Source organism: Prionailurus bengalensis, chromosome B4, assembly GCF_016509475.1.
Source record: "Prionailurus bengalensis isolate Pbe53 chromosome B4, Fcat_Pben_1.1_paternal_pri, whole genome shotgun sequence".
In the NCBI taxonomy this organism is placed as follows: Eukaryota; Metazoa; Chordata; class Mammalia; order Carnivora; family Felidae; genus Prionailurus; species Prionailurus bengalensis.
In genome coordinates this window covers 102,963,264-102,976,650 of record NC_057358.1, presented here as the reverse complement: position 1 = coordinate 102,976,650, position 13,387 = coordinate 102,963,264, and the positions used below count along the sequence as shown (strand labels likewise).

Below are 13,387 nucleotides of genomic sequence, written 5' to 3'. Positions count from 1 at the left end.
CCATTCTGTTTCTGAGCATTCCTTTAACTTTTTATTGTTTCAATACAAAACTGATTTTTATTTATACCTGTGTATTCCTCTACCTGACTAGTATGACTTATTTGAATACCACTAGAGGAGAGCTACTGTGGTCCTCCTCCAGTACCACCCCCCACATTTACTGTACTTAGATCCCTTTTATATTTCTTACTTTGTTACAGAGGCAAGAAAGGTTTGCTGATCGGTCACTATTGGAAATGGAAAAAAGGGTAAGTGTCCATTTTATTGAGTAAGTAATCTTTTTCCCCTTTTATTGTTTTATATAAGCAATGGTGGAGGATTTTTTTCTTTCAGTTTTGGCTTTATGGTTGATAGTTTTAATTAGTGTAGATTAATGTTAATTTAATTAGAAATGTTTTCTGGCTTAGCTTCTTTATACAGTTCTATGGGATCTCTGTAGATGTGAAATAACCCTGCCTCTGTAGGTGTTAAGACTTAATTTACCATGTTATTCCTTTAATGGATTAAAAAAATCTTTGCCTTCATTCTGAAATACACACATTGTGGTAATGAATCTGATGTTTTTGATATGCCATTTATCTCCTTTGGTTTTCTGTGGTGATATACTTAAAACATTTTGGTCATGTATACATTTAGTTTAATTGTTTGCAAAATTTAAAGTTTATAAAGATTCTAAGAACATCAAATTTTAAAATTCTTTTTAAATTAATGATGCTTTACTTAATTTTGAATTTAAATATTTAACTTAAATAGGATATCTTAAACAAAAAATGATTATTAGAAAAGCCTTTTTGCTCTTCTTTGTCTTTCTGTAATTTTTTAGCTGGCTGTGATATAGTCACGTGTATTTCTTCATTTATTACTGTTATTGCTCATGGGTCTTACAGTGGCCATAGGAATAACTCTACAAGTTTAGTTTGAGCAGTTCAGAATGTATAAATGATCAAAAGTTAAAGGAAAATCCCCAAAAAGTATCTGTTAGTTCACGTGAGCTGTGGTTAGAGAAGTTATATCCTGGGTAGCTGTGATCTCTAAGTCAAAGAATAAATAATCAGGAGCAGTTGATAAAACATTTTCTTCCATTCCATTATAAAAATAGCCAATTTACCTTTTTGACGAAAAACAAAAGAGAGAGAGAAATGATGTCTGTCCTTTTTTATTCTTGGCTTGCGCATACATGATACATATATTCATACTCTGACATTCTCATCTGACTCCTTTGCCTGCCTGTCGAATGCAGATAAATTACTGAGTAGCTTATCCACTTCCATTTTAACAGACATTAGTAATCATAGTATTAATAATAACTGCTAGCATTTATTCAGTGTACCAGGCAGGCACTGGGCTAAGCACTTTACATAAATTTTCTCGTAACCATATTTTTTAATGTTAATAAGTTTGCCAAACAGAAGAAATTGCCTGCATCTTTATAATTGCTATTTTGGTGATAAGACAGTTATAGACAAGTGTTCTTGTCTTTTTTACCAGAAAATAGTTAAAATCTTGAGGGTACCTAATAAAATTAAGGATGATGGGGCAGAAGGAAATAGGCTATTTATGATATTTCACCAAGTTACGAGGATCAAATATGACACTATATATCCTAGTGTTTTGGGAAATGCAGTGGTTTTTATGAATTAGTCATGGCTGTATTACTAACTAGCAGAAAGTCCTATTCATAGGAAATAACATTTTTGTCTATGTAATAGTGTTTAAACAAGTTAAAAATAGAATAACATGGTATTTAAAAGACTATGAGTAGGATCCTATTTTTTTTTACATCATATAACCTAAAACATTAACATTTACAGTAAATGTACTGCTTTACTAAATATCAACATTAATTATTAATCTGGGAAAGAATGTCTTGGGAATTCATAGTGATTAAACTAAATTTAAATGGTTTGTATCTGAAAGGTGACCGGCAAGAGTCAGTATCTTCTGGGCGGTATGACCTAACCAAAGTTTTACAGCACATTAATTACTGCTGCTTGCTTTTTGCATAACACCCTAGAATGCTTATTATTTAAGGCAGAATAAAACAGTACACTGCAGTAACGTATGTTGCCTTTGCCTGTCACTCTTTGAAAGGAGGAACATGAAAATACATGCTGCAGCTGCTGCTTCATTAGAGTCACGGCATCAGTGCTGCACACAGTATCAAGCTCGGTACAAAACTGTAAAGCCAACTGGATAAATAATGGCTAGTAGACCTTGCAGGTGGAGGAGATGAACTTCTCTTAGATCCTTTTGAAAGTTTACACATATTTTAGGCATGTTTGCTTCTTGCGTTTCTGCTTCTGTCACTGTAGAATAATTGCATCTATGTGTGGGGTTTTTTTTCCTCTACATAATCCTCAGTCTTGAGTATTGGTTTATTCTATGCCTAAGTTTAAATGAACTGAAAAAACAGTTTGAACATGTTATGTAGCATCTTACCTTAAAGTCAAAGCTTTAAAGAAAGAGCTTATAGAAATTAATAAAAATAATAATCTTCATATTTATTTCTTGAAAGAAATTTGGAAAGCTCTTTGCACATCACTGGCATCACATCTTTTTCCACACTGCTCCTGATTTGATTTTTGACTCTAAAGTGTCACTATTTCACAACTTAGAGAATTAAGAATATAATAATTATGTGATAAATATTGGTACCTTAAATTGATCTAGGAACGAAGAGCTCTAGAAAGAAGAATATCTGAAATGGAAGAAGAGCTCAAAGTAAGTAAACCATGCTACTACTTATGAGAGACAGTGCTCTTTACGAACTTAAATTTTACAGAACTAATAACATACTGTGTTCATGTTAATTGTTCTCAACACTGATTGTGTAATTTGTGAATTATCCATATGCCGTGCTTCTCTTTATTCCTAAATCCAGGTTTTAGGTGAGCTAGGAGAACATTTATAATTCAAATCGTTTTGTTAATCAATTTTTATGGCTGTTTTGATAGTCAGGTGTAGAAGAAATTAGACAATAATGACTGTAAGATTTGGGATTTAGTATTTATTCTTCACATTTCACATACTCTGTTTCTTGGAGAGTAAATGGTGGAGTGGGGATCGATACAAAAGTGTTTTCCTTTGAAAATAAAGGACTTTGGGGCGCCTGGGTGGCGCAGTCGGTTAAGCGTCCGACTTCAGCCAGGTCACGATCTCGCAGTCCGTGAGTTCGAGCCCCGCGTCAGGCTCTGTGCTGATGGCTCAGAGCCTGGAGCCTGTTTCCGATTCTGTGTCTCCCTCTCTCTCTGCCCCTCCCCCATTCATGCTCTGTCTCTCTCTGTCCCAAAAAAAATAAATAAATGTTGAAAAAAAAATTTTTTTTAAAAAAAAAAAGAAAAGAAAATAAAGGACTTTACGGTAGTGGGCCAGCGGAGCTGTATTTTATGGAACTCTGAATTACCTGTAGAAGTAACAATTTGTTTTGAATGTTGGAAGGAACACTTCTTGCAGGGGGAACAAAAATAGCACAGTTAATTGATTACCTTTTATCATATTGTCTTGCATAAAATATCTTTATCACATTATGAATTAATGAACTGATACTTATGAAAATGTGTCTATAGAATTAGACTGTCAAGATTTAATTATTGTATTGCTGAATTTGGTTCTTTGTTAGAATATTATTACTGAATGACTTTGGAGACAAATTTTTTGGATTTTGTTTGTTTATGTATTTTGTTTGATATGGAATTTTAGGACTACACTATTTACCTTTGTGAATCTCATGGAATATCCTTTTAAGACTCTTAATTTTTTTCCTCTTATATTCATTTATCTGTGATTCTTTGTATTTTTATTGTCCTCTTTTCCATTTTCTTATTTTTTTATTTTCTATTTCTTTATGTTCTAATTCCTGCAGAACCTGCACCAAATAAAGCAAATTCAGACTCTGAGAGAGTTAAATGAACGACTGCTGACTGAGAATAGGGCCTTGACAAGAGTGGTAGCCAAGCGCTCAGGGTTCTGTAGGCAACTGCAGTCTGTGAACCTATAACTTGTAGTTTCATCATTTCTTCTTGGTAGAGCCAGGCAGGTGTTTTTGTATTAGTAAGCGTGTCTTGAGCTCACTTTTACAAATTAATGCCATTGTGTCTGTAGCTTATCATATAACTGTTAATTATGCATGGCTTCTCAGAATGTTAGAAAGTGTCACTAATTGTACATTCTGACTGATAAACTACAGTGAATTTAGAGAACGGTTTAGGGATTTAAAGACTTGTCTGCACTTTTGCAAAAGCTTGTGCACATTTTTGGCTCTACAGATAATTTATGGATTAAAACTATGACCATTTAAAATTCTTGACTAGAAAGAAAAAGGAACGTAAACAATGTAACATGTATTTTACATACAATTAATATGTTGAAGGTGACGATTAAACATGTTTTATCTGTTTTTCAAAATAATGTCATTTTCACTCAGAACCACTTCAGGTAATATTCACTTAGTCCTTTACAGTGGTATCCTGATACATAAACTTCACATTACTGTATTTTATAACCATATATTCTGAAAACAAGAATTGATTCATTCCATATAAATTTAAACTCTTCATAAAGATTTTGCTTAAGGTAATTTTGCCAAGTAGAAGTTTTACTTTTGTCTAATTTTACAATCTACTACATCTTGAAAGCTGAGGAAAGGTAGTAGAAAACTATTTCCAGTGTCTTGCAAAGTATGTTAGTGTCCAAAGTATAAACTGTTCTACTTCCTAGCAAATCTGGCAGAGCACATGGAATTTAAGTCATTCTTAGTAGAAAATCCAGTTTACTGCTAACATTTCCACCCCCTCCTTCAGTTTGTCTATAGAACAGAAGATAGATTTCCTTTGAGGACCTGAGCGTGTGTTTTTCTCTTTGTTCCAAATACTGGTTGTTTTTTCAGTGCTTAGATATTTTCATAAATATATTTTGGCTTATAAGTTATTTTATACTATTCCAATAATAGGAATAATTGTTATCGTTTAATGAGCACCTATCTTGGATCAGACACTGTAGTACATGCTTAAGCTTAGTACTACAGTTGAATCCTTTAAGGAATTCTAATAATTTAGAACAAGTCTAATTCCCTCAAAACTTCCCTAAATAGGCTGGTTTTCTTGTGGAATAATATTTAAGGTCCGATGTAAATAAAGTAAAAGGGTGTGGTTTAGATGCTGATAGAAGTCTTAGAGGAACTCCCTTTGAGAGCCTATCCTAACAAAAACAGGCTTCATTTTCTTGGCTGCTCTAATACAGTGTGCTTGTGAGTCATAATATCAAGTGATTTAGTACATTCCAAATGATAACTTTGGGAAAATAAACTTCTCATTCCATCATTTATTAAACTAATTAGCGTCACAAATCAAGTTTTTTCTTTCTTATACGTTTTAGCCACTAGAAATTTATATAACTGACAAAGCTTGTTCATGTGTCTTGTGGTGAAAATATAAAAACACTAAGGATAACATTTTTGTCTTCCTATTGAAGTAAAACCTTTTTTTTTTATTTTTACCCTCATAGATGTTACCAGACCTAAAAGCAGACAACCAGAGGCTAAAGGATGAAAATGGGGCCTTGATCAGAGTTATAAGCAAACTTTCCAAATAAAAAAAAGGAAAAAAAAAGCAGCAAGTAATGGAATTGCACATATGAGCAACCCAGTGGACCATAATTGACAGTCACTGGAAGCCTGGGAAGAATCCAGGGAGACTGTCATTTTCGGATATCCTGCCAAATGCCCTCTTATCTAGGAATTTTGTTGTTTAATTTTCTGGGTTTTTTTTTTTTTTTTTTTTCTTGTATCAAGACCATTGTTTCATGTTAATGCAGCTGCTGAGAAGATTTTTTTTTTTTAATGACTGAGAAAACTTGTTTACAGCTCCAGCATTTAAGGAAAGTGTTCAAGGCCAGATATGCCTCAGAGATATTTAACCAGTAAGCCTTAGTTGTACATAAATACTTTTGTGTCAACAAAAACTTTCAGCTCTCACAGAAGACAGTTATTCAACATTTTTTGATGTGCCACGGTTTCCAGTTTTTCGATATTTTTTTGCTTTACATCTAAGTTTGGGTTTGTATTTTTTCCTTCTAACTCTTCATGTGGCAGACTCATCTATGTTTTCACAGCTTTCTCATTTACAGAAAAGAACACCTGTTCTCCTCATATCATTGTCATGTATTAGGCTAATGCTCTGTTGTCTTCCGCCTGGAACTGAATTGCTTGGTGGAACATTTGCTTTCACTGTTTGTGCAATATGCATTTATTTCTTATATGAATGCTTTAAAGTCAATTGAGATTAGATTCTTTTAAGTCCTATTTTCTGCCTTTGTTGGTCACTTTTTTGTTTTTGTTTGTTTTTTATTATTGTAGTATATAATCTTCACATTCATTTTAGCAGGTACTGAGTGATGCTGTATATATAAATAAGTGTATTGTTTTGATTTTTAGACCACCACATGGCATGCTTGACTATTTTCTTAATTCAAATGTCTGTTAATGCAAAGTAGGCTACTCCATAATAGTGTTAAAAACAAAATTTGCTAACAATGTGATATAAAGACTTAAAAAGTAACACATTATGTGGGGCCCTATCTTTACAAAAGTTTTCTACTGTAAAGTGCTTTTACTTTTATTTTCAGTTTTCATTTGATAGTATTCAACCACAACTAAAGTTGCATAAGATAATTGCTTCACATTTCACATACCTATATTTATCTGAGTGCTGTCTAAAACTGTTGTGCTAGCCAAAGTAATGCTATGAAATCATTTGCAGACTTAACCGTGAGTTAATGTTAAATGCACTGTTATTGCCATGTGAAGAGGCATTGACTTTGATACCACCATCATGTTCAGACCATTTTATACATTTCAGTGGCCTTTTAAAAAAAAAAAAAAAAGCAAAACCAAGTACATAGTGAAGATGGCTTTTATTTGGACAAATAGCTTTTATATTTTCATCAAACCATGCAAAAAAATACCACATCTTTCTGGCACATAACTGTCTCCTTAACCACTGAACAGTTCAGCCATTTGAATAAATTGTACATTGTAAAGCTTATAGTAGCTAATTGTATTATTGATTGTATTGTATACTATATTAAATGTGAATTTGTACCCCTTCATTTTAAAAGGTCATTGTGTTCTACTGCCTATTTTAGATTACTTTGGGGCTGGGAAAGGGTGTTTTGGTAAGCAGGATTTTAAGTCCTCTCTCTCTTGATTGGTTTTATGAAGATATAAGGTTATGCTCTTACTACCAAGCTCAGGATTCTTGATTTTTAAAGGTACAAGGATAGTTATGGGAATTTTATTTTTGGTTATATTTGAACTGTATGAATGGTGGGTCTGAATATAGAGAATTTCCATGGTCTTATGTGGACGTAAAATATACAGATAATTGATCAGTTTGAGTGACTGCAACATGTTCTGGTTGCACAACAGTTAGGCATGCTAAGGATTATATTTGTGAAGTTTGGATGCCTGTGAAGAATGATTAAATACATGTTTCTAATATTTTAGTGTTTTGTATTTAGGTTATTTATTCTTTGTATCTAAAACTGAACAGCTACTGTGCTATATTGATTTTATTGGTAGTATTGAGCAGACCTTGTTTCTGCATGAAACTAGTTGCAAAACCCACTATTTTGGAAATAAAAATGTATTTTGACATATACAAATAAAATGAATAAAACTATTTTAAATGTGTGACCTTTTACTGAAGACACTTAAATTTTGTTCTGAGATATTTAAATTCTGCATGGGTATTTTTTCACTAATTGCTTTACTTGGATTCCAATTTGAATAATTTTCAAAATTGTAATATTGTGATAATTTGCACAACATTGTACATGCACATCTGTAAATGCAATCTTAATTGCCATATTTATGCAATCTGTGTACCAATTTCGACAAATGTTTATATATTTTACATAAAGCTGTCTGTATGCAGAATCTGAGAACTAGTTTTTTTATGATAATAACTGGGTAAAAAATAATAGCAAGTTTCAAGATAGTAGCTTTGTAGCATGAGATTTCATTCACATAGACATTTTGTGGTTTCTAAATTAAACCTGTGCTTTTTCTTAGCTGCAGACATAGGCTTGGGAATACATATAAAGATAATACTCCATTGAAATGTAAAATAACACATCATTCCTCAACCTGGGTTTGTCCCAAGTTCAGCCCCTCATCTACTTACACATCTATAACTACATAAAAGAGGCACTTTTAATTTGGGGAATTTGGGTAAAGGACTTGTGGCAAGCCTTTGTGTACATTAATATAAGAATTCAATTCTATTTTTTCTATTTTCAGTACTTGTTTTCCCTAAGCATGCTCACAGAACTAAGAACATTACTGTTGTTTGTCCTGCATAAAAGAATTTCACGTGCACATACTTCAAAGCCAAATGAAAAGCAGCTATAGAACTGTGTCAGAGAGGTCTCATACAAAAAGTAGGTATTTACCAATCCACTCGACTACTTTACTCTTTTGCTTAGAAGTTTGTTATCACTTAGTCTTTCCTGGCCAATCTGAACAGTCATGACTCTTCATGTCATAAGTTGTCATAAGAAGAAAATCATCCAGAGCCCAGTTCTCTTCAGACCAGGACCATGTGTTTCCCTTAGGACACAATAGTCTTGTAGTTTGCCCTCCACTTCATCATTAGAAGCAGAATACAGCAGACTCCACTAACAACTATGAACTACCCATTGGTGAAAACCTTTGGCCACAAACATGAAGTCTGACTGATGAGCAGTCTTTTCTGTGATGTCCACATGTTATACTGTATACGTGTAATCTCTGTGCGTGAGTGCATGTACACAAGCTGCTGTCCAAAAAGGATTGAGTATAGAATAAAATTGTTTTTCCTGTTGTATATAGCTCTAGATACCTAAATACATTGCTTGACTCATTTTGGAAAGGTTCTCTGGGGTTAAATGCTTTGGAAATGACAGATTGCTCTTTCTCTGAGGTAAGTGACGGAGAGTGTCTTATTTCTGTTCTTTGCCTACAAAATGACCAGATTACAAAGCAATAAATTTAGGGCTCCTGGGTGGCTCAGTTAAGCATCTGACTTCGGCTCAGGTCATGATCTCACAGTTGGTGAGTTCGAGCCCCGCTTATCTCTCTTTTGTTCCTTGTTCACTTGCACCCTCTCTCTCTCAAAAAAATAAAAAATGAAAATAAATAAAAATAGAAGCATCGAGGAGTCAGGAGTTTAAGATTTTATAATAAGGTAACATAATTTGCTTACTACCATAACTTGAAATTTTATTACAAGATGTTTTTATTTTTGGTTTTGTTTTTTAAGGGACTGAGGAGGAACAGAGAGGGAGAGAGAATCCCAAACAGGCTCCGCATTTATCAGCACTGAGCCCAACACAGGACTTGAACTCATGGACCTTGGGATGACCTAAGCCAGGACCCAAGAGTCAGACAGACACTTACCCAACTGAGCCACCCAGGTGCCCTTATTATAAGTTGTTTAAAGTTTATTATAAGTGAGCTTTTCTGAGCAGGTCTGTCACAACTTGCCACTGCTTGAATTCCAATAAATATATAGGTCACAAAAATTAACTAGGTTTTCATTTTAAAAGGTAAATGAGGGGCGCCTGGGTGGCGCAGTCGGTTAAGCGTCCGACTTCAGCCAGGTCACGATCTCGCGGTCCGTGAGTTCGAGCCCCGCGTCGGGCTCTGGGCTGATGGCTCAGAGCCTGGAGCCTGTTTCCGATTCTGTGTCTCCCTCTCTCTCTGCCCCTCCCCTGTTCATGCTCTGTCTCTCTCTGTCCCAAAAATAAATAAACGTTGAAAAAAAATTTTTTTTAATAAAAAATAAAAAAAATAAAAGGTAAATGAAAGGGATGCCTGAGTGGCTCAGTCAGTCAAGCATCCAACTCTTGGTTTCGGCTCAGGTTCTGATCTCACAGTTCATGAGTTCTAGCCCCAAGTCATGGGGCTCTGTGCTGACAACACAGACCTTGCCTGGGATTCTGTCTGTCCCTCCTCTGCTTGCGTTTCTTTCTCTCTCTCTCTCTCTCAATAAGTAAATAAACTTAAAAAAATAATAAAAGGCTAATGAAAAGGAGGGAGTGTTTAAGAAATTATCACTATTAGTAGATTTTGTTTTGAATAATATACAGCTAATAGGGCCTGTCCTTTGTGCTTCTATTTCTGGGAGACTGAAAGTAGAAAAGAAGAAATTTATCTCCTTTCCCTTTCTCACACAGTATTTTTCACAGGTCTGATTCAATACAAATCTATTTCAATAGGATACCTACAACAGGCTGGGTAAATAAAGTCCATCTCCATCTTAGTGAGAAACCAGAGATAACTGATCTAGCATTCCAAGCTAATACAAAGCAGAGCTCTTACCCAACCTTTGTTGTGGTTGTCCTTGTTCTTCCCAACTCAATGCAGGACTTTATCTGCTATATCAGTCGGTTGGATGGTTTATTTGCATTAAATTGCATAAATTACCTGTGGGTCTATTTTATATGTCTAGGCTTAAAATACTTCAGGGGTAGTGTTTCTTGATTTTTTTTTTTTTTCACATTCTTATTCTAATTCCACATCTTTACCCCGCATTCACTAAATTTCTCTGTCTTGCCTTAGAACTTGTTATTACTAAACCATTTTGTCCTATAGTGGGATTTTTTTAGACTTTTAGGCTTTCATGCTCAAGCAGCTGGTTGATTTCCTGACACGAATTCTGTGTCCAATAGACCATCATAGTTTTAAAAATATTTTCACACACCCACGTGCAAAAGAACTTCTGCATTCTTAAAAAATAGACATTTTTAGACGCACCTGGGTGGTCTAGTCAGTTAAACGTCTGATTTCAGCTCAGGTCAAGATCTTGCAGTTTGTGGGTTCAAACCCCACATTGAGCTCTGTGCTGACAGCTCAGAGCCTGGAGCCTGCTTTGGATTCTGTGACTCCGTGTCTCTCCCTCTCTGCTCATACTTTCTGTCTTTCAAAAATAAACGTTAAAAAAAACTTTTTTTAACGTTTATTTTTGACAGAGCATGAGTGGGGGAGGGGCAGAGAGAGAGGAAGACACACAATCCGAAACAAGCTCCAGGCTCAAAGCTGTCAGCATGGAGCCCGATGCGGGGCTCCAACTCACTGACCGCAAGATCATGACCTGAGCCAAAGTTGGACGCTCAACTGACTGAGCCACCCAGGCGCCCCCCCCCCCCCCAAAAAATTTTTTTTAATACACATTTTTAACTTATGATTAGAGCTTAATTTCCAAGAACCTTTTTATTTCCAAATAAGATAGGTGATATTGATAGTGCTATGGTTTTAGCAGCAAATTTTTCTCTCCCAATGAAAATGTGGACTGTCGATATATAACAGGTAAAAATTGTGTTTATGTTAACTCAATAGATATGACCTCACCCCAAAAGAAGTTACTCAAGACTTAATAATAAGCCTAAGACAGTAGCATGACAGCAGCATGATTTTCTCACTTGCTGCTTATTAATTCTATATTTTTAAACATGATGAGGAAAGAGCTTTGGATTCAGTCAGATCTAGATGTAAATCTCAGCTTTGTGTGTGCCATTAGTCCAACTACTTAACCATTTGGGCTCAATGTTTTCAGGTAAACGACATATTTGTATAAAATGCCTTGAATGCTTAGAGTTCTGTGGATGCTCAAAATTGCAATTACATTATTGCTTTGAAGAAGTTACATTAATTTGTGATTTTTTTTAAGTACTAATTTACTTAGGAATATAATTTATTTTTGTCAATATAATTTCCAAAGAAGCTTGTGGTGTTTATTTTAAAAGTTTGTTTCTTTTTAAAATACATTAAAACAAAATTTTGGAATAATTTATCCAGTTCCCATGAACACCTCATTTTTTACTCTAGGATCAGGAAGGGAGAAAGAGAAATAGGTGGATTTCAGAGGACTTCGCTTCCACCATTGCAAAGAAGGAAAAGGTACACGTGTATAACCATGTCACATCTGTGCCAACAGATTCCAGGGACACTGACTCTGGCGGTGTGACTAATCCACTTTTGGACCCCAGTTGCTGTTACCAGAGGAAAGATGGGGAAAGTGGCAGAGAATTTATATATGTGACATAGAATTTATTTGCCATACAGAAGAGGCAAGTGGTAAGTATGGGCTAGTAAATGTTTTCACACTTATACGTGGTAATTATTACTCAGTATTTCTTGTTTTCATTAAAATTTATGCCTGTTGGAATGTCAGGATTATCACTAGCTTTGGACGCTTTTAAAGGTTACATGATGCTTCTCATAAAATATCCTCAGGTCATCTGGGTTATTTACCAGCCTTCAGTTCGGACTAACCTTGTGACTAATGGTTTTCTGCAGAAGAGCTTTATTATCTTCCCTGTTCTTTTGTCTGAAATTTACAGTCCTGCCTCTCACTCTTGCTCCCTGTCTAGACTGCACCTCTTGTGTCAAGTACCTGCTTTACTGCAATCAGCAGTAGAAAAACCAGACAGAAGGCAGCTAAATTTCACTATTTCCTGTGTACCACATCCTATACATATCTTGGTTTTCTGGTTTAAAAAAAATTTTTTTAAGCTGTTTGTTTTACTGAGCTCCTTGAAAGAACAGGGTCTTTGTCATTTTTGTTCTCAGCACTTAGCACAGTGCCTTGCACATAGTAGATGTTTGCTGAATATTTTAAAAAGGAAAGAATAAACCCAAATAACTACATTGTGATATATTCATTTTGTGGAAGAAGAAATCTCAGCTGGCTTCTAGATTTTTTTAAGTCTGTTAAGCTATTGAACATAAACATTATGATTCCTGCAGACTTGGTCACTCAACAAGTTCCTGTTAGCCCTTACAAGCCAGACACTGCCCTGCCTGGTAGGTATACACTGAGAAGCAAAGCAGGCAGCAATAAAACCCCTGTCTTGGGGCGCCTGGGTGTCTCAGTCGGGCCAACTTGTCTCAGGTCATGATCTCACGGTTCATGGGTTCAAGCCTCACATCAGGCTCTGTGCTGACAGCTCAGAGCCTGGAGCCTGCTTCAGATTCTGTGTCTCCCTCTCTGCTCCTCCCCCACTTGCACTCTGTCTCTCTCAAAAATAAACATGAAAACAGAATTTAAAAATAAAAGCTGTATATTAAAAAAAAAAGCCTGCCTTGTGGAGGTTACATTCAAATAGTGAAAAGATTGAAAGTAGGCAAATACACTATTGTAGAAGATAAAGTTCTCTGGAAAAAAAAGTAGAGTAGGACAAGAGATTTCAGGGATGAGGGCGAGTTAGAGAAGGCCTCACTGAGAAGGTAACATTTGAGGAGTGTCTAGCTGACTCAGAATGTGTGACTTTTGATCTCTGCATTGTAAGTTCGAGCCCCATATTGGGTGTAGAGACTACTTAAAAAATAAAATCTTTAAAAAATAACATT

The 13,387-nt window shown here is 35.1% G+C and overlaps 1 protein-coding gene across 8 annotated transcripts in view; it reads left to right on the top strand.

Moving 5' to 3' along the window:
* The window catches only part of PPP1R12A (protein phosphatase 1 regulatory subunit 12A), a 160,097-nt gene extending 152,421 nt beyond the window's left edge, over window positions 1–7,676 (top strand). For 4 of the 8 annotated variants that reach the window (XM_043561594.1, XM_043561593.1, XM_043561599.1 and 1 more), the window contains 4 exons: window positions 201–248; window positions 2,671–2,721; window positions 3,863–4,032; window positions 5,503–5,544. In XM_043561594.1, coding sequence (XP_043417529.1) covers window positions 201–248; window positions 2,671–2,721; window positions 3,863–3,997 — 234 coding nt within the window. In that variant the 3' untranslated portion in view covers window positions 3,998–4,032; window positions 5,503–5,544. Of the gene's footprint in view, window positions 1–200; window positions 249–1,917; window positions 1,949–2,670; window positions 2,722–3,862; window positions 4,033–5,502 lie in introns of those variants that run through there. The other 4 variants (XM_043561596.1, XM_043561601.1, XM_043561597.1 and 1 more) reach the window with 3 other exon arrangements.
* Window positions 7,677–13,387: the final 5,711 nt, after the last annotated feature.